This window comes from Lagopus leucura, unplaced genomic scaffold (assembly GCF_019238085.1).
Source record: "Lagopus leucura isolate 7727_CA_CO unplaced genomic scaffold, USGS_WTPT01 Super-Scaffold_100012, whole genome shotgun sequence".
In the NCBI taxonomy this organism is placed as follows: Eukaryota; Metazoa; Chordata; class Aves; order Galliformes; family Phasianidae; genus Lagopus; species Lagopus leucura.
Genome location: NW_024962267.1, coordinates 18,824,745 through 18,844,143, shown reverse-complemented (window position 1 = coordinate 18,844,143; position 19,399 = coordinate 18,824,745). Strand labels below are relative to the sequence as shown.

General features: G+C 51.6%; 2 protein-coding genes across 4 annotated transcripts; one reads left to right on the top strand and one right to left on the bottom strand.

Annotated features, from left to right (window-relative positions):
* Positions 1 to 3,375: 3,375 nt before the first annotated feature.
* Positions 3,376 to 6,276, bottom strand: LOC122181976 (putative methyltransferase DDB_G0268948). Of its 3 annotated transcripts, none has more exons than XM_042874913.1 (7): positions 6,253 to 6,276; positions 5,253 to 5,384; positions 4,934 to 5,094; positions 4,620 to 4,833; positions 4,292 to 4,392; positions 3,948 to 4,085; positions 3,376 to 3,741 (listed from the first exon to the last, which is right to left on the bottom strand). In XM_042874913.1, the coding sequence occupies exons 2-7, from the start codon at positions 5,361 to 5,363 to the stop codon at positions 3,651 to 3,653; spliced, it is 816 nt and encodes a 271-aa protein (XP_042730847.1). In that variant the 5' UTR covers positions 5,364 to 5,384; positions 6,253 to 6,276; the 3' UTR covers positions 3,376 to 3,650. The 3 variants fall into 3 exon arrangements, with proteins under 3 accessions (XP_042730847.1, XP_042730846.1, XP_042730844.1); XM_042874912.1 differs by lacking the exon at positions 6,253 to 6,276 and adding an exon at positions 5,781 to 5,955; XM_042874910.1 differs by lacking the exon at positions 6,253 to 6,276 and adding an exon at positions 5,797 to 5,955.
* A 1,318-nt stretch (positions 6,277 to 7,594) lies between these two features.
* Positions 7,595 to 15,700, top strand: MREG (melanoregulin). Its single transcript, XM_042874914.1, has 5 exons — positions 7,595 to 7,686; positions 10,700 to 10,859; positions 13,429 to 13,519; positions 14,272 to 14,435; positions 14,578 to 15,700. Exons 1-5 carry the CDS (start codon positions 7,595 to 7,597, stop codon positions 14,695 to 14,697), a joined length of 627 nt encoding a protein of 208 aa, XP_042730848.1. The 3' UTR covers positions 14,698 to 15,700.
* The last annotated feature ends 3,699 nt before the right edge of the window (positions 15,701 to 19,399 follow it).

Sequence of the window (19,399 nt, the reverse complement as noted above, 5' to 3'; positions counted from 1 at the left end):
CTTCGAAGCAAAATTAAACAAGCATAAGAAGAAATAGAATCAGGTGAGTTGGAGGTTCTCAAGTCACTGCTGCTGCTCTGCCCCATCTCTCTGGCTTTTAAGCAGCGGGCTGGATTGCACTTTCAGCTTGACAGGAAAATCCGCGGCAAGGCAGCTCTGCGACAGGAAAGCGAAAGCAGTGGAGAGGAAACCCCGAGGCCACAGGTGTGGCCACAGGTGAGGGCGCTGTGGGAATATGGCAACCGGAATGGGGCTTGGGACATGGTGGGACCCCACAGCACTGTGCATGGCTTTTCCTCCCTGTTCAGCGTTCGTGGAAAATACAAATACAGCATCTTCACAGCGCTGCTCTGGCAGCTGTAAAAACACACCCGCGCTGCAAGAAACCTGCCCTTTCCCTAAGGTAACCTGAGCTGTGGATCTATAACTGTGCTTGGAATGTCGTGCACTGATCATGAAGTATAGCCAAATACACCCATGTGTGTAAAGAGCGACCGTGCAGTAGTGTAGCACTGAGTAAGGACACCACAGCACTGCACATCCAACATCTGCCGTTTCCTCAAGGTAACCTGAGCTGTGAAACTACACCTGCATTTAGTTCTGTGCATTAATCAATCATCAAATACAGGAAAATATAATCCTGCATGTGTAAAAAGCAGGGGCAGCTGAAGCAGATTATCATAGAAACGTCTGAGTTGGAAGGGACCTTTAAAGGCCATCAGGTCCAACTCCCCTGCGATGAACAGGGACATAAACAGCTGACCTGGTGCTCAGTGCATTGTCCTTGAACGTCTCCGGGAATGGGCATCCACCACCTCTCTGGGCACTCTGTTCCAGTGCTCCACTGCCCTGAGCAGGCACTCCAGGACCGTGTCTTGTTTTGCCTATCACCAAGTGTGGAGACCCCACAAATTGAGCAGCCTGTGCCAGCACACGATTGTCTCCTCAGTAAGACTTCACTGTGCTCAGATGGGCTTTGACTTGCGTTCATTGCCTCCCATCCCATCACCAGGCACCACAGTCAGGACGAGGAGTGGTGCAGTAGGCCAGCAGCAGTGCCCACTTTGCTCAGACCAGATAGAGTCAGAGCTTGGAGCAGAGCCAGGACAGCCAGATACAGATGTAAAGCCTGAAAGCACTGGAGACACAGACTTCCTGCTCATGGCAAGTCGTGGACAGCACTGCAGGACCAGGATCCACCAGGATCCCACCAGCATTGGGCTATATTACTCATTAATACAGCTAAGGTCAATAATTAAAAGCCTGAGCCTCAGCCAAGGCTTGGTTCTTCATTACCTTGCGTGCCCCAAGATTGGAAAGCTCCTCTTTCCTTTCTGTCCACTTAAAGAAGCAAACACATAGAGAAAAATGCAGTTTATTCAATGCATTTGTTCATACTTGGTACAACGATGAAATAGAAGCCAAAAGCAATGAAAGTAACTTCACAGAAGCTACCCAAGCAAAGCATAGAACATCCATAACAGAAAAATCCCATGAGGTGTTAAAGCTGGGCACAACATCCTCAATGCAGCTGGAGCAGCATGCTCTCCTGGGAAGAAGGGGCAACATGCTCACGGACAGTGCCAGCTCTTACAATCTCACCTCCACCATAATCCAGGGGATTTACCCCAAAAGCTGCACCCATCGCTGCTGGCTGCACTCAGAACAGCCATAGAGATGCTCTGTGGGTTTCCCATTGGCTGCCACAGCAGCATGATGTTGCTGTGGGACTTGGCTCCTTTAGTTCGTCTCCTCTGCCACTGCAGCGTTTATTTCCCCAGGCATCATTTCTGGTTGGCAAAGCGTAATGAGACGTCATTTCTTTACACAGGCAAGCAGGAAATCCCAAGGTGCCAAAGGTAAAGTGAAAGCAGAGCAGGAAAACCATAGCTGTAAGCACAGCACTGGAGCACGACACACTGCATGGCTCCATCGTGGGCACCGAGCTCTGAGCAGATGGCAGGAAAACCCGGAGTCCTGCACAGGGAGCTGCAAGAGATGCTTTCACACCAATAGGTTGTACCTCAACCCAGGCTGGCTGCATTTGGCACAGCTCCTTTGAACCATGTTTCTGCTGGCTCTGCCACTGCAGCAGCTGTCACCCACCACAGCAGGTCCCACAAAGCCACCACCTGGGCACACCATGGCCAGCCCAGCAGGGAGGCATCGGCAGCGATGCAGCCCTTCTTCTGTTTCTGCCCACAAGAAAATGAGCAGCTATCTGGCCTCACTACATTAAGAAATTGTTAACTGCATTCCACATCTATTGACTGTGCTGTTAATACACTGGGTGACACAAATAATTACAGGTCCCCCGATGCTACGAAGTGGAAGAAAAGCACCGAGGAGGTTCGTTCTGCTTTTCCAGAGGAAGAAATCCCCGACTGCAGGAGATCCCCAGGTGTGGAAAGGAAAGCAAAACAGACACAGTTGTGCCAAGCAGTCGCCAGTGCCAGGTGAGGTCATCGCCCTGTGACTCACCAGGAGGCTGACAAAAGCAGCATCAGCCACCAGCCGTGCTGTGCAGTAAAGAGATATGGAGGGGCCAGGAGCTTCTCCCCCACCTTATTGGAGCTGGTTGTACAAAGACTTGGGGGAAAAAGGTGAAGCAAGACAAAATAATGCCCCAAATCCAACAAATAGCCACTGCTCAGCAGCTGTCACTGCAGCCATCCCACCTGCTGGTGCCACTACCAGCACTCAGCTGCAGTGATGTAACTCATGCTGTCACATCACCCCTGCATCATCCCTCAGATGCTGACATGAGGAGAGCTGTTCTAGTTAGCTGCTGTGAATATAAACCCTTTTTTTGGAAAGCTCTTGTGCCAGTGCTGTAGGGACACAGCATCTCCAACCCTCTCAAGTTTAACACGGAGGACAGCCTGGGGATGTTGCCTCACCTGCAGTATCCCAAAGGGATGGGCTGGTCAGATCCTCCCCACAGTGCTTCCATGGGAGAAAAACCCCATGGGACTGATAGCACAAAATCCCTTTTTATGGGAAAGGGGACCCTGATCCCCTCACAGAGCACAGCTCTAGGGCACCGTTCCTGCCTGGTGCAGGGATTATGGGAACTGGACACATCCCCATGGAACCTCAGTGCCTCCAAAAAGCAAACAGGAGGTGACCAGCACCTGTTGAGACCCAGCTTTGAATCATTTCGCCTCTGCATTTCAGGGAGTGGTACATGATTACTTTTGGTGCACAAAGCAGATAAAAAAAAAACTGAGGCTGGATCCAAGGGCTATGCAAACAATTCTCTGCAGGAGCAAGCCCAGGGAGGCTCAAGCTACAAGAGCTCCCTGCCAAGAAATTCCACAGGGACCAGAGCAGCCAGGCCCACCAAGCCTCTATTAGAGAAGCCAAACACAATTCCACTTTGCAACTTATTTTTTTTAATTGTTCAAGAAATTCAGCTGTTATAGGATTGGATGTGGGATAATAATCACAACCACCCCGGTGGGTTCCTCCAACAGGAGGGTGCTGGGCAGACTGGGAGCATGGCACAGACCCTGTGGCCCTGCGTTAAGTCCACGTCTGCTTACAAAGATTAAGGCTTCGATCACTGAAATCGCCACTGATCTCTCCAAGGAAGAGCAGGGTGTTTGGAATCCTGTTTCTTTCAGCACGAGGTCAGGAGGAGGCTTGCCTCACGCTTCCTTGTGCCCCAGGATGCAGACATGCCTCACCCAGAACTCCAGCGGGGTGTCACGTGAGGCAGCTCCCATCGTCTCCAGCAGCCTGCAAGAAGCAGAGTAAGGGTCCTCCATCCCCATCCAGCCATGCAGCACCAGGTGTAGGGAAATGACCACAAGCAGAAACCCTTTCACAAAGCGGTGCACCCCTCCTTCCCCTCAACCCCACTCTTGATTCACCCTGTAAGAGGACATCCTCCATGCCCTACTCATTTGCATGAAAGCCTTTTTTTTTTTTTTCCCTTTTATTACCTCTTTTCCATCCTTGGGAGGAGGGTTTTTGCAGCCTCAGGATCACTCTTCATGAATACTTGGTATGGAGAGGCAGACTCTAAGTAACCGACCACCCCAGCAACCGTCATAGGAATTTTATCATAGATATTGGTGATTCTAGAAAGGAAATAGGGAAGAAAGGAGCACTGGCACATAAAATACAGGCAGTAGAACAAGGGCGACCACAGAGCGATGTAGTGATGAATAAAACTCATGACTTTATCCAAGGTCCAGGAGAGGAAAGCATCTCGTTACGGCAGCTGATGGGTCAGGAGCAGCATTCGGACCCACTCACGGTCATGCACCAAGGAGCTCCTGCTCACCTCTTCTTGTCTGGAAACGGCAAAGCCTCAAAGATCTCCTTGTAGTCTTCCAGGACGTGTTTTACTCTACTATGTGAGTATTTCAAGAGCTGGTCCCAGGCCTGCAATGACAGCAGATAAACACAACCACGTTGAGCTCCTCATTTCCACAGAGCTCGGTCCTAGGCCTGCGGCATATGCACTTCTATGACGTCCCTGCTCCCCTCTCCCCACACCAGCCCACCCTGCAGCCCTTCAGCTCCTCACCCCACCGCCTCTCCCCTCAGCATCCACCCACCACTGTATGTTTCCCCCTGCCCCAGTGGGGAGGCTCAGTGCCCTCCCTCACCTCCCGGAAGATTTGGGTCAGCTTTTCAGAGCAGTCTCCGTAGTGCAGGCTCATATCAGCAGTGTAGGTGCTGATGGCCACGCAGCCGCCCGGCCGCAGCACGCGTTTCGCCTCGTTCATGAACTTCCCAGTATCAAACCAGTGCGCGGCCGTGAACGAGGCCAGGAGATCAACTGAGGCATCTTCGAAGGGCAGCTCTTCTGCTGGGCACACCCTGCAGACGGGGGGAGAAAAATAACAGCGTGCATTGCTGGGAATTGCGGAGCGAGACACAAAGCTAAAGCAGGGAGCTGGGTTTTGCCTGCAGCACTCACAGATAGGAGATGTTGGGAGGAGAAGGGGCAGTCCTGGCCTCTTGGATCTGTGCCTGGCTGATGTCGGTGCCCACCACCTTTGCGAAGCGCTCTGCTAGGAAGGCTGTGCCTTGCCCCGACCCGCAGCCCACGTCCACAGCCAGCTGGGTGCAGCTGGGAGCCTGCAGGGACAGGGGGCGCATCTCAGCAGCAGCACTCCAACTCCTAGCCCTGCTCACGGCTGGGTGCAGGCTCCGGGGCCCCCGCTGAGCCCCGGCGGTTATCCTACTCCAAGTGAAGGGGTAAGGAGATAAAATGAGCACAGCTGTGCCCCACTCACCTTCTCCTGCAGGTAGGCGAGGATGGTGTCCTTCAGCTCCTTGCCAGGGGCAAAGCGGTACTTCAGGTAGATGGCTGCATGCTGCGTGCCCTCAAACATCTGTGCAGCCATGCTGGGAGTTCAGGGCCCGTCCTGGCGGGACAGCGGTGCTCAGCCTGCACCCAGCACCAGGACTTTGCCCAGGGCTCTCCCTCAGCGTCCCCCACCATGGGGCCGTGCTCAGAAGCCGGAAGCCTCAGCAGCCGTGTGCCGTTTGTGGCAGGCGCTGCGCAAGAGAGACGGACCCAGGAAGCGTGACAGGGACGTGTAGCTCCCACAGGGGCAGCAGTCACGTGCAAAGAGCTCATAGAACAGCACAGCCCGTGCTGTGTGGGCACACCGGGCAGGGAAGGGTTACAGCTTGCCATGCAGGAAGAGCCACCACTCTCCGTTCCGGCTGCTTCCAGCAAGGAGCATCAAACCTGACTGCTCTCACTGGAATGCTTCCATCTGCTCCCTGCCGCTGCCCCAGCACCCCCAGCTACTCACCATACCAGCAACTCACCGCTCCCAGGCCTTCCTGCAGCGTCAGAATGAAGCCGCTCACCGTACAGCCAGCAGCGACAGGCTAGCTTTGGGGCAGAATGGGGCCCTGCAAGGCTCTTTGCATGCAAACGCCACGGGCGGGGTCACGCTTTCCAGGAAAACATTCCCAGCCCTCCCTACGTAGCTGGGGTGAAAGAGCAGCAGCGGCCTGGCAGCACTACAGGGCCGACTGCTCCCTCTAGAGCCGCAGCACCGCATCCTGAGATCTCAGCTGTGAGGTCCCTACAGCCTTAATGCAGCATGCTAGAGCCTGAGAGCTGGGCTTCCCCTTGGTATGGGGACTGTGGTAATTAAGCATAGAGTAACTTCAGAACGCACGCAGGTGAGGGGATGACCAGCAGCCCCAACAGCTCAAGCAGCAGATACCAAAGAAGAACGAGAACAAAACTCTGTAGGAACCCCAACTCATACTTACAGCCTGGTTGTGCTGAAGCCCTCTCCTAGTACCCTGCAAAAGGAGAAAGGCCCTCAGGGTGCTTTTATAACCCTGCTCCCATCATTAGGAGCAAAGCCCCACACCTGGGCCAAGGCAGCCTGTTGCCATTTTGCGTGCGTTCAGGGCAGTAATGCTTATTGCACACAGCTGAGCCCCCTGTTTCTATCTCTGTTAGTGATGGGGCCACAGGGAATGGGCAAAACAGGGCCTGGAGCCCCATCTCTGCTAGGGGTATTTGCAGCACTGTGCAGAAGGTGGTAATACTGCACTTACTTTTTAGAGGCAGTGATTTGCTTTTAGGACCCCAGAGAGGCTTTGGCTCTTGGGAGACTTTCCTTTGTTTATGTCACAGAATCATTCAGGTTAAAAAAGACAGCTAAGATCCCCAGTCCAACCTCAGCTCACCCCACTATGCCCACAGCCTTCAGTGCCACATCCTCACAGTTAGGAAACACCTGCAGGGATGGTGACCCCAGCACTCCCTGGGCAGCTGTGCCCCTGCTCCAATGGAAAGGGAACAACGTTTATGAGGAATAAAGGGATGTGAAAATGCTCAGGGTTTCTGCAAGGCTCCTTCTGAACTCACAGGGCTCAGGGGCTGAATGACTATTTGCTGCAGCTGTGTGTGGAATGAAGGCTCCAGGCAGGGAAGGCAGAAGGCTACAGGTGAGCTGCTGGCATCCTGGGCTGCGTGCTGCTCGTGATCCGCCAGAATGCTGCCAATGTGTAAACAAGGCAGCAGCCCAGCAGATCCAAGGGGAGGGTCGTTGCCTGCTGCTGATTTCTGAGCGCTCATAATTGTACAGGATGGGGGAAATCAGCTCAGGAGAGCTGAGGCTGGGTGGGATGGTGGAGATGTGCGCAGTGAGCAGCACAAAACCATCGGTCCCTGAGCGCGATGAGCTCCCAGCGCTGGAAACCAGACCCTGGGTAATCCCCTCCGGCCCCGATCCCTGTGGGAAATAACCATGGGGCCCCCCAGGGCTGGACACGGGCCCCCAACCCGAGCATGTCCCCACAGGGGTATGGCACCGCTGCTGTGCCTTGCAGACGCACAGCTTCGCTCCCCAGCGCTCTCGAGCATCCGAGTGGCCATAATTCCCCGGAAGGGGATGGTAATGAATCAGCGTCGCCCCGGAACGAAGAAGAGGGGGAGAAATATGAGCGTGCCCTGCCTTCCTCTGCCCGTGCCCTGCGTGCTCGCGCTGTGCGGGGCCCCGGAGGGCGAGCGTGATGCCCCGCGGCGGCTGAAGGCGCTGGGGATCCAGGGGGGAGCCAGGGAGGGGCACGGGGACGGGCAGAGCCCAGCGCTGCCGCGCCCATGGGGCTGGGGGCCTGGCTGCGCTCGCTTGGCGGCTGCTGCGGCTGCTGCGGCGGGGAGGCAGCAGCCCCTGAGAAGGAGCCGCTGCTCAGGTGAGTGCCCCCATCCCATCCCGGCTCCGGGTGATCCCATCCCCTCCCCGATCTGCTCGCACTGCAGCGATCCTCCAAGCGTGGCCCCGCTTTGCCCGCATCCCTCTCCCACCTTACGCTTTGCCCTTTTTCCTAGCTGTCATTCCGCAGCCGCTGCTCGGAGATTCCGAGGTCCCAGAGGGATTTTCTCCCAGCTCGCTTTCTGCCTCGTTTGGGTCTCACTCCCCGTGGCACAACGCATGCCGCTGCACTGCTCTCAATTTTCTGACAACCAAATGAAATTTGGGAGAGCAAAACGTGTCTTTCACCATAGAAACCACCCGGCTTTTGTCTTTCCATTGCAAGGGTTCGGGGCTTTCATCGGGGAGGCTGGAGCAAGGAGCAGTGGATGGGGTCCCACTGGGGCTGCTGGTGATGCCCAGGGAGGGGAGCTGGACGTCTGGAGGCACCACATTGAGCCTTTATCCGAACGCAGCATGAAGTTGAAAGATGACAGATCTCTAAGGCAGCCTGCATGGGAGGGGGTCTGCAGCAGCACCCAAACCCTCCCACAGCACTGCAACATTTCTGAGACATGTGGTGACCTATTTAGTTAGCGGGGACCGGCGGCAGGGATTGAAGCACCCTGATTTGGTGCTGTTAAAAGCAGCTCCCTAAATAATAACCAGATAATCCCGAGCATGGGGCTGGTGGGCCAGGAAATTCGCATTAACCTCCTGAGAGCCCAGCACACGGGCAGAGAGGTGCAGGTGCTGCCTTGCACCTTTCTGTAGCAACGTGCCTCTGTGCACCGATCCAATTAATGCCATAAGCAGGAAAGCAGAGGCACCTGCTGTTGCGCAAGTGTGGCAGCATAGTTAATCTGATGACCCAATTGCTGGCTTGTCCCCGGATGGGAGGCTTTTGTGGTTTTATATTGCAAAGTGGAGGTCTTGCAGCAGCCTTGTTTAAAAGGAACGATGCAAATAAACTGAGAATTTGGGCTCTGAGTCTTGGGATGTATTAAACTGGGCTAAAAGCAGCCCAGAGCAGAAGTCTGTTGATGAAGTGTTGATGCTTCTGGATGAAGAGCAAATTGAAGCTGGTCCAAGATCCCTCTGGTCTCATGGAAACTGCTGCAAGTGACACGAGATGGGAAGGTGGCCTTTCCTGTGCTGCTTTTTCCCCATATTCCCTCATGTTAGTAATGCTCAGCCTGCTGTCAGCTCTGGGCTGACACACTTCCCACGGTCGCACCCCATGTTTGCTGAGGTTTGCTGGCTCCCAAGCACAGCTGGGGCCTCTTCCTTGGGAATCACCTTGCAAGACACAAGGGAGTGGCTCACAAAGCCAAGGGTTGCTGCCAAAAGATCTGACAGTGAGCAGGGTGAGTCAGTAGTGGGAGGAAGCAGGAGGATGGTGATGAGCTCACGTGGAACAGCGCCCCGTAGGCTGTGCAGGGTGAGAACCCCACAGAAAACCCATTAGTATGGGGGTCTCTGGTGCCCCAGGAGTTCCCCGCTTGCTCAGGACACCTGGAGATGTGTTGGGAGGGCTGAGCGGTGCCATCTGCACCCTGCAACCTGCCTGTTCCCTCGGCTTTAATGAGAGATTGGCAGAGATTATCTTCCCCTTGTTACCTGTTACTCAGGTTTTTGGTTTGCTGCAAGTCTAATTAGGGAGCCACTTTTAGGGGTTTATCCACATGCTGGAGCACCCCTTAGCACTCTTTGTAACGCCATGACATTGGGGATAAAGAACTGCAGCGTGACCAAGGTTGGATGGTTGGATTCCTAGAGGAAGGAATGGGATTTGGATAGCAAATGGAATCAGCAGGGGTTGTTCTAGTGCAAAGTGAGCAGGAAGGGGGGTCGGACTCGATCTCTAGGGTTCCCTTCCAGCCCCTACAAATCTGTGGTTCTGTGAAATGCCACAGGACAGCTGCCAGTACCGCTGTGTGAGGTGTAAAATTTTTCCCCACTTGTGGTGTTCTTCTTCACTGTCTTGGTTAGAAACATGGGGGCCTGATGGCAGTACTCTGCCAGAAGTTCTCCCTGCAGGAGGAAACAACCCCATAAGAGCCTTGCATTTCCCACTCACAGCACCCAGCCATAAGCACAGGGCACAGAAGAGCTCCTCACCACCATGGGAGGGGATGATGCTCAGGAGGTGATGCTTTGCCTGCTCCCCATTCATAGAATCATAGAATCATATGAGTTGGAAGGGACCCTTAGAGGCCATGTAGTCCAACTCTCCTGCACTGAGTAGGGACACCAACAGCTCCATCAAGTGCCCAGAGCCCTGTTCAGCCTGACCTTGGGCGTCTCCAGGATGGGGCATCCATCACCTCTCTGGGCCACCTGTGCCAGTGCCTCACCACCCGTACTGTAAAATTCTTCCTTATATCCAGCCTTAAACTCTCCTCCTTTACTTTGAAACCATTTCCCCTTGTTCTATCACAGCAGCCGCTGCTAAAGAGTCTGTGCCCTTCTCTCCTATAGCCCCCCTTTAGATGCTGAAGCTCCTCTTTAGATACTGAGTGGACAAACCCAGGCTTTCCTTAAGGCCTCCAAGTGTTCCCATCCAGGTGTTCCCATCTGATGCAGCCCCTGCTCAGGTCAGACCAGGAGCAGGGTATCCAGAACAGGTCCCATTGGATTTTGAGCATCTCCGTGGTTGGAGACCCCACAACCTCTCCAAGCAACCCACGACAACGTTCAACCACCCTTTCTGTAGCACACTTCTTTCTTAGATTCAGTTTCCTGCATTTCAATTTCCATCCCATCCTGGGGCAGCACTGGAGAGGGGCTGGCTCCATCTGCTCCCTCCCATGCCAGATGGATGGGGCCAGCTTTTTGGGTCCATCACATGACTAAGATTGTCCTGAGCCACCCCATTTCCAGGCTTACCCATCCCCAGCAGCACCGTGTGCTTTGTCCCATGGCCATGCCAGATTTCAGCTGGCAGAAAGGGACTTTTGGGAAAGCTAAGGTGACACTGGGTGTTAACACAGCCTCATGTCCCCTCTCTGCAGCAACAACAACCCGTATGCTTCCTTTGGAGCCACGCTGGCACGGGATGAGGAGCAGAACCTGTGGAGCACCCCACATGACGTGACCCACACAGAGGCAGATGATGACCGGGTGCTGTACAACATGATTGTGGGCCGGAGCCAGCTGGACAAGGATTCCGAGGTGAGGAGATCAGGATGTGCTCTGAGATCACCAGTTCCATTTACTTCTCAGTTTGGGATGGTATTTTCCTATTTGGGGGTTTTTGTGATGGGGTGCCCGCTGCATCCTGAGCACTGCAGCTCCAGCGCAGCATTAAGTGCTCCCCTACTGGGTCGTATGGTGATTATTGAGGAACTGGCACAGAAGAGAAAAAAAAAAATCATCCCTGTTACATAAGCACTGTTTTTCAGCCCTGATTTCTTTCTCCAAACTGCTCTGTGCACAGAAGATTTCAGCAGCCTGATCAGGACCACTTCATTCATGCTCAGCCCCACTGCTGTTACCGCTGGGGATCTGGAGGCACTCATGCTGCTCTGGGGTGCTCCCAGCTCTCCTGTGTCCCACCAGGCCCCATTATTTGTGCAAAGAGAATTGCTGAGGGCACACAAGCAGCTGCAGCCTCCAGCTGCACCCTTTCTGGGTGGCAGTAGGAGGAATTTGGCCCGGAGAGACAACATTCCTGCCCTCGGCCCCAAATCTCTCTGTTCTCCAGTGAGCATTGGAAAACTAGGCCAGCTTGCATTGCCCGCTGCCCCTAATGAGGGAGGAAGAAAAGTCTAATTGCAGAACAGTGCCAAGGGAATAATCTGCTTTGGGAGCTGCTGCTGGCCCTTGGAGCGGGCTGTTGCCACAGGGCAGGGAATGGTCAACAGCAAACACGACACAAACGTAGCACCTTTTTTTGTAAATCTCAGTTAAAATAGGAGCAAAAGGAGAGCTGCACCCCATGTGTCTGTGTGCTCACTGCATCCTTCCCCACCTTCACCATGGGGATTTAGGATGCTGGAAGGACACAAAGAGCTCTCACCCCACGTCTCCAGGTGGCACCACCACGGCCATCAAACCAGCATCTCATTTTTCCTAACCTAACCCATTTCTGTTTCTATTTTCTGAATCATGAACCTTTCTGACAGCGGTGCCAATAGCGTAAACTTAGGGGCACCAAGGAGTCAATGAAAAGAAGATGCTTTCCTCCTTTATGCTGATAAGGGGCTGGAAACACTAACATTACCCTTGAGATCAAAGCTGCCATCCAAGCTCATCAACACTCGGGTCAACATTGCAAAGATGGAGCAAATTTCTTTTCCTGCAGGATGGCTCCTGTCCTGCAGCATCATCAAACCTCTTGTGGTGTAAAATAAACCCCTGCAGCACTGTGAGGTGACAAATAACAGGAGATGGGCAACGTGCTGCTCCCGCACTGCTTGTCCACCCCTGTAAAGCATCATTTTCTACACTGAGGTTGCTCCTTCACACCCTCCCCAAATTCTTCCTGGACAGCACAATGTTAGAGGTCCTCTGGGGCTGGATTCACCTCCGTGCAGCAACAACTCAGTAAGCAGGATGGATGAGAAAGCCGTAACCTAGATTCCCTCAAAACAAAAATAGATGGGAAATCACACTGCTCTTAATCCACAGAGCAGCAGGAGCAGCTTCCCTGTGTGCTGGCCACTCAGATTAGTGACTTTCAGGGAGGGCAGGACGAGGCCTCTCCTACCCAGCACATGCTTTCCTGCTCCTGCCTCCTCCATTTCCATAGCCAAGGGCTGAAATCGTGTTCAGCCTCCTTTTGCTGGCAGTCTTATGGGTATTCATCAGCATCAGGAACCCAGGGAGCAGGATCCCAGGGGGGAGGCACAGATGAGCACCCCTTCATTCTGCAGGAGTACATCTGCGTCACCTGCTGCTCAGCAATGGGATTAATTGAGGCTGTTAGTGAGAGGAAATGATCTGAGTGATGCTACAACCTGCTGTGCGGACGCTTCTGTCGATGCATCCTCTTTGGCGTGAACGTGTGTTAAATTGATGTAGTAGAAATACTCCTGGTTGTGTTCCAGTGCAGAAATGTCTTTTTCTACAAGCAGGCATCTCTAATGGCACTGGTTACAACTGTAATAATAACCTCAAGCCCTTCCCCTCCATGCAGCATCCCATTGTGCAGATACAGAGATTGAGGTCAGGTCTGTGGATTTGAGCTATATTACATGAAAGCATTAATTTCATGACCTGGCAGTCACTAAGGATAGTGATTATTTCAGATGGTTCCAGTTTGGCCACCTAGCATCCACGTGCACCCCTCTTCCTTGCTATGTACTGAAGGAAGTGGTCTAGTGGGGGAATACTGGTGGTAAGTGGACGGTTGGACTGGATGATCTGGGAGGTCTTTTCCAACACTGGTGAGTCCATGATTTTGAAAATGCTACCCCAACCTCTAAAATACTCTAGTTTTATTGTTCCCAAGTGATTTTGAAGACTTACGTGCTCCAGTTAGATGCCAGATCAGTTTGGAGAAGATACTGTGTGTGTGACCTTTGTACAGCAGCAACTTTTACCTTTCTATAGGCTACGATCACCTATTAGAAAAGCTATGCAATGCCAGTCTGACCACAAGGCTATGCAAATAAGGCATTGCCATAGTCCACGGAATGTAATTATGAGCTCTGGCTCCATTTCTAGATGTTGAAATTCCCAGAAAAGCAGTATAGGCCTCCTCATATGCAAATAACTATGACATGCCTCTGCTTTGCAGGAATGGCAAAAGCTCAACTACGATATTTATACCTTACGGCAAACACGGAAAGAAGTGAGAAGCAGGTGGAAGCACATCTTGGAGGATTTAGGTAAGAAGAAATATAAAATGATGTCTTGTCTACCGTGCTGAATGAGAAGAAGCCCAGGAGCCAGCAGCAGCAGGAGGGCAGGTGGTGAGGGTTCACGAGAGCCCTTCCAACCCACAGTGACTTGGGCACACGGTCTTCCATCTGGGGTTTCCTTCTGCAAGAATACCTCACCCTGTATTTTTATAAACAAGATAAGCATGGAGAAATGAATGTTCTCCCAGATGTGAAGGCAGACACACCTAGTTTTCCTCTCCTGCTCCTACCGTCTGATTGGAGCCAAATCACCCACTCTATTTGCTCCAAAGCAAATTTGAAATGTTCTTTCAGCAAATGAAATTGCTCAACAGCAGCACTCCTGCTCCAGGTGGCTGGTGGCTAATGAGAGGAGGGCTTGGAGCTGCTCCAGGGCCTTGTCACTGGGAGCAAAAGAGGTGGGGAACTCAGCCACTCCTGCCCTACCTGCTGTTCTGGCACCTGGATGGGAGGAACGCTGGGAATTCATTCACTCATTCAGCTTGTGCATCACTGCCAGCTCCCTGGTGATACGTGCAGAGTCAGTGGTGGCAATTACATTGAAAGATCTCATGATCACCACACTAATTCATTTTCCTCCCCCTTTCTTTCCCTTGGCACCCTTGCTGTAAGAGATGGTGATGGCTATATCAGCACTCGCACACGCATTTATTGCTGCAAAGGGACTCCCACTGCTCTCTGCACGTTTGGCTCCTCTCTCTAACACATCTTCTCCCCAGGTTTCCAGAAGGAAGCAGACTCCCTCTTGTCAGTGACCAAACTCAGCATTGTCAGCGACTCTCAGAACATGAGCAAAGCCCGGGACATCCTGCTAAAGCTCTCTGAAGAGACAAACATCTTTCCAACCAGCTGGGAGCTGTCTGAGCGTTACCTCTTTGTGGTGGTGAGTAGCTCCTAGTGTGCACCCCTCCTTCTTGTTCTGGCTCTGCAAGTGAGCTCAAACTCAGGGAGCAGGAAGGTGACCTGCACCAGAGGATGCTCAAAGATGTGGTGGCAGTGACTGTACAATCCCATTGCTTTGGCAGGACCGGCTGATCGCTCTGGATGCTGCAGATGAGTTCTTCAAGCTGGCCAGTGTGGTCTACCCAAAAAGAGCCAGTATGGAAAGAGTGGATGAGAAGCACGCCCCTGCCATGACGCCCTGAGGAGCATGGGGACAGTGGGTTTGCCTTCCCTTGGGACCAGGCTCCTGTGCCTTGGGGCTGCAGCATGAGTAGTGCTGTTCCCTGTTTCCCTGCTCAGTAGTGGGCTGGCGATGCCCCACAGGGATGGCACGGGAATTCAGTCCATCACAGTGTAGGGTATGCAAATAGGCACAGGGGAACCCTGCACCAATAGCTGCAAACCATGTCCCCAATGACAGCACTGCGAGGACGTCTACCTTGTCACCTCCCATGGGACCTTCGCCTCCCTCAGCCCTCAAAGCCAGGAAGGAAAAACACCTCGCTCACCTGCAGCCTCATGACATTTCTCTGTGCAACAGTCCTGTTCTTTGTCCCCAGGGGCTTGGCCCAGCAGCTCAGAACAGAACTGACATCAGCATCCTGGCTCTGTTGGGTGCTGGGTCCCCAGCGATGGGCATCTCGAGGAACTCATGTCAAGGGATGCTCAGCCCAGCACTGTGAACAAAGGTGCATTTTAGCAAGGCTCCGTGGTTGGACCTGCTGAGAAATATTCCTCCTGTAATGTCCTTGGATTGATCACACCAACGTCTTCCTCCATTTCCAAATGTCCAAGTCTTAACTGCAGTAATAAAAAGCACTACAAAGTTGGTGGTCCGTGTGTATGGTCAGTGCTGTTAATGAAGATTTTTAATGGACACCCTTTGTATCTTTCTTCTGTGTGTGTGTGTTATGTGTCTGATAGCAAGCAATAATTTTAAAACACTGGGTTTGCTCATTTGACAACAAGTGGAAGTTCAGCACTGGTTAACATTTGCTGCTAATGGATCAGTTGAAAATGCTGGTTACAAAGGACGTCCCAAAAGAACAAAATAGAGCTTTTATTTGTTTATATCTACAGAGTTTGAGATATATATATATATATATTTATGAAATGTTTCTGTTTGTCTGTCTTCCTGGGAAATATTTTTTGTCAGCTCTGGACATCATTGAAACCTGAATTTAATAAACAAAACCTAGCACAAAACCAAGGCTTCTTACTCTCTGTGACCCCATTGGGGCAGCTACATTTATCTCAGCTGCTGATAGCAGAAGGGCTGAGCTATTTCCAGATCATGGACTTCTGCAACCTGTTCTCCATACCCTTACACAGCTTGCTGTTGACTTGCAAAAGGTAAAGGTCATTTCCAGCCTAAGACCAAAGCCTTCATACAAGGTGATGGGGACTGAACTGCATTTCAACAGGATTTGGAGTTTGGTACCCATTTCCCATTGACTTTTTTTTTCTTTTTAGCTGCACTTTGGAAAGGCTGCCATGCTTGTAGAGAAAAGAAATAAAGCTTAGTGTGAGGCAACTCATGTGCTCGAGGGTTTGGTTTGAACAAGCTGTTACAGAACAGGGAGATCCGGCAGCCCCAGGGACACAATGCCAAAGCACACATGGCCCCACAAAAGCCAGCCCTTGGGATATCATCACCTTACACTTCACGTTATGCAAAGCTGCCTGATGGGTTCCTAAACTGATGGGTTCCTAAATCACTTCTGTGGGGCAGGAAGGAGTAACCAGGCCGAGGGCTCCTGCTTCTAACAATATATTGATTGCAACACAGGCCTGCCTGAAGTGTTCAAGGGCATATTTAGGCTTTAGTTTAGGTTTTAACAGAGGCTTTGGGGTGGGCAGGCTGCTTCACAAAGTGGTCCAGGACATGTTGTTAAGCAGCAAATCCCATTCCATCGAGAAAGATGGAGCAAAGCCACCAGATCCTGCTGCCCATGTCCACTGACACCAGTGAGCACCCAGGTGGGAGTGCAGCTGTAAGGCAGCTCGGTGAGCACCAGAGGCCACTCTTCCCTTAGCCATGCTGCGAGGAATCATCTTCAGAAGGCAGTGAAACATTGCCAGCCTTTTCATGCGTGCACATGGTCTCCGGTCACCCAGCTCTCTGAGAACCAACCAGTTCATATGATAACAAGAAACAAACAGCCAACGGGGACAAATCAGGGTGGCTTCTTGGAAGTGATAACAAATAATCAAGCATAAGCTCTGAATCCTTCCCCTTGCTTATTTCAGACACTGCCTGCATCTATCAGGCCATTAAGCAAACCCGGGCAAATGCTCGTGGCTAATTGTTGGCCAGTGTTGGCTTCCCAGTGGCTGAGCAAAGTATTTTACTATTTAGGAGCTGCACCGTAGGGCTCCCATCCTCTACACCAAAGCTAGGAATTACATACAGCACAGTCACCAGCCCTACGAGAGAGCAGCTGTAATCAAACTCAAGGGATGGACCGTTGTGACTGTGCACAATGCTTCTTCTTTGCACTCTGAACTTTCCTGGGACACGCATCGTGAGTTCGGCAGGCTAAGAAGGAAGCTGGAAATTGGGCTGCGAGCCGCAATCCGGGCAGAAGGTGGCAGTGCAGGTGTTTGGTAAAGGCTGAGCAGCAGCGGGCAAAGGAGATGGAAGGGAGTGGTGTAAATCACGCCGTGAGCTCTGATAAGTAATGGGAATGGACATGGGAGAGAAAACCGTCATCTACTAAATTCCAGCTGCAGGAAAAATCACCATTTCAAACCACTCCGTTTCAATCGTTTCTAACGTTAGAAATACCAGCACTTACAAACCTTTCCTGGAGGGAAAACCTGTATTTTTCTAATCTAATGAGGAGCAGTAACGTTGATTGACTTGCCACAGAACAGCTCCCCAATAGTTTTCCTTTGAAGACAAGCAACCACTTTTGCATGGGGAGTCCTTGTTATGCAACTTAATGCTTACTGAAAGCATTTCCTTGTCCTACAGACTGCAAATGTCATGGATGTATTCATAGTGCCTTTGCACAGGGAATCCATGGAAAAATCCAACCCCCGGGCTCTGCTTAATGCCCCAGGCAAAGCCTCGAATGGCCAAAAGCTTACTGGTTTTACTATCAGTTGACTCATGAAAAGCACCACCACTCCCTATAAGCTTCATCCTCATCCTTTAAGGAGAAATATCATCTCAAAGTGGTGATACGTTCCAGTGACTATTTTATCTTATTTGGATGAGTGGAGGGAGACATCACAGCGGCTGACACGGTAGGATCCCAGCTGCCATAAAAGAAACAGATAAAGGCAGCCATATTAAAGCAAGGCAACAAACAGAGGCAAAAGGGCACAGCCCAAGGAAAGGCATTTTGGCAGGTGGAGAAGGCTGTGTGCCATGGGTACAGCACTGGTGCCAAAATATGCCGTGGTGGTGCTGCAGAGCACGTTAGCTGGGCATTGCCAGCAGGATGAGATGTGTTTGTGCGTGCCTGAATTATCAACATTCAAAGCAAAGCTGCTTGATGCGAGTTCTCACCGCCAGATCAGAAAGAAGGAACGTTTGGGAAAGGATGTGCTACCAAAAGATCATCCCTTTGAGAGTGGCAGCTTTGTATCTGTTGAGCTGCTGGGATTTCTTCCTGTTGGCTTAGCAGGGCTTGAGTCAGACTGCAGAGACATAAACACAGGGCAAGCCCAGACGCTTCCCCAGTCAAAAACAAACCTCCTGCCAATTGCCCATCCATGGCTCTTCTGCATCAAAGTCTCAGAAATAACAGCCAGGGCTCCTGAAGAGATTTCCATGAGTGGGGAGAGGATCTCTGTGTGCCTGCGGGAAGAAAACAAAGCTCAAAGTATTCCTCATCCCGTAGGGATCACAGGCTAAAGGGACCTGAGGAGGTTATCTTGGCCAACGTCCTTCTGTAAAGCAAATATCTGCCCTCTTGAGAATGCTGTGAACAATTAAATGGAGAACGTGAATGGAAGGAAAGGAAGGAAACAGCATTATTTGGTGATGGGGAGATGGCCAGGGGTTTGGAAACTCGGTTTCCATTCCCAGAGCTGCCCATCTCCATCTGCACATCCAGGTTTGGGATGGGGAGGTTGGGACCTCCAGGGACTGATGGCAAAGAGATCTTGCTATTTCTGCATCTGTCTTCAAGCAAAAGTTTGTATATCAAAACCGTTCACAAGCCTATTATCCAAAACACTCTGCTGTAATAATTTCAAGATGTTTTCCTTCAATTCTGACTTTTTTTGTAATGCTCTCCAGCTTTTTTGGTACAAGCCGGATAAAGCATTGTTTCTACCCAGAAACTAAAACTTCAGATTTAGATCACCAGCAGTGCCAAAACATTTTCTTTTTAATCTGGGGGCAATGCCTGTTCCTGCAGATAGTTTCAGCTCTGATAAATCAGCTTTGCCAGACAGAATGCTAAGTTTAGCTTTGTTTAGGGCTTTAACCCTTTGTTGTGAGCCCTACAGACAAAGCGCGCTGCATGGCAGCTAGTCATGTTCTGATTATTTATCCAGTGAAAACATTCAAAACAGAAGAGAAGGGCACCTTGTAACCCCTGGGGCTGTGCCTAAGGGAGATCCCACGGCTCTCAGCCCTGCACAAGGCGTGTGCAGGCATGCTGAGGAATCTGGTTTGCCTGGGTACATCTGTCCTAGTCAAAGGCAGCCCGGTGCTTCTGTCATCTTTTGTGAACTGGTGGATCTGCTCAACAAGTAACATGGCCACCACTCCCGAGCTAACCAGACTCAATTTGACGGTGTTATTTGGCTTTTACTTGCCCAATTGCATGGAAAATATTTTCACTTTTCCTATTTACCTCTTTGGATGCACCACAGAAATGACCAAGTTTGGGTAATCACACACTCGGTATCAGAGGAGAAGTGCACACTGGCTTATGCCCCCAGTTC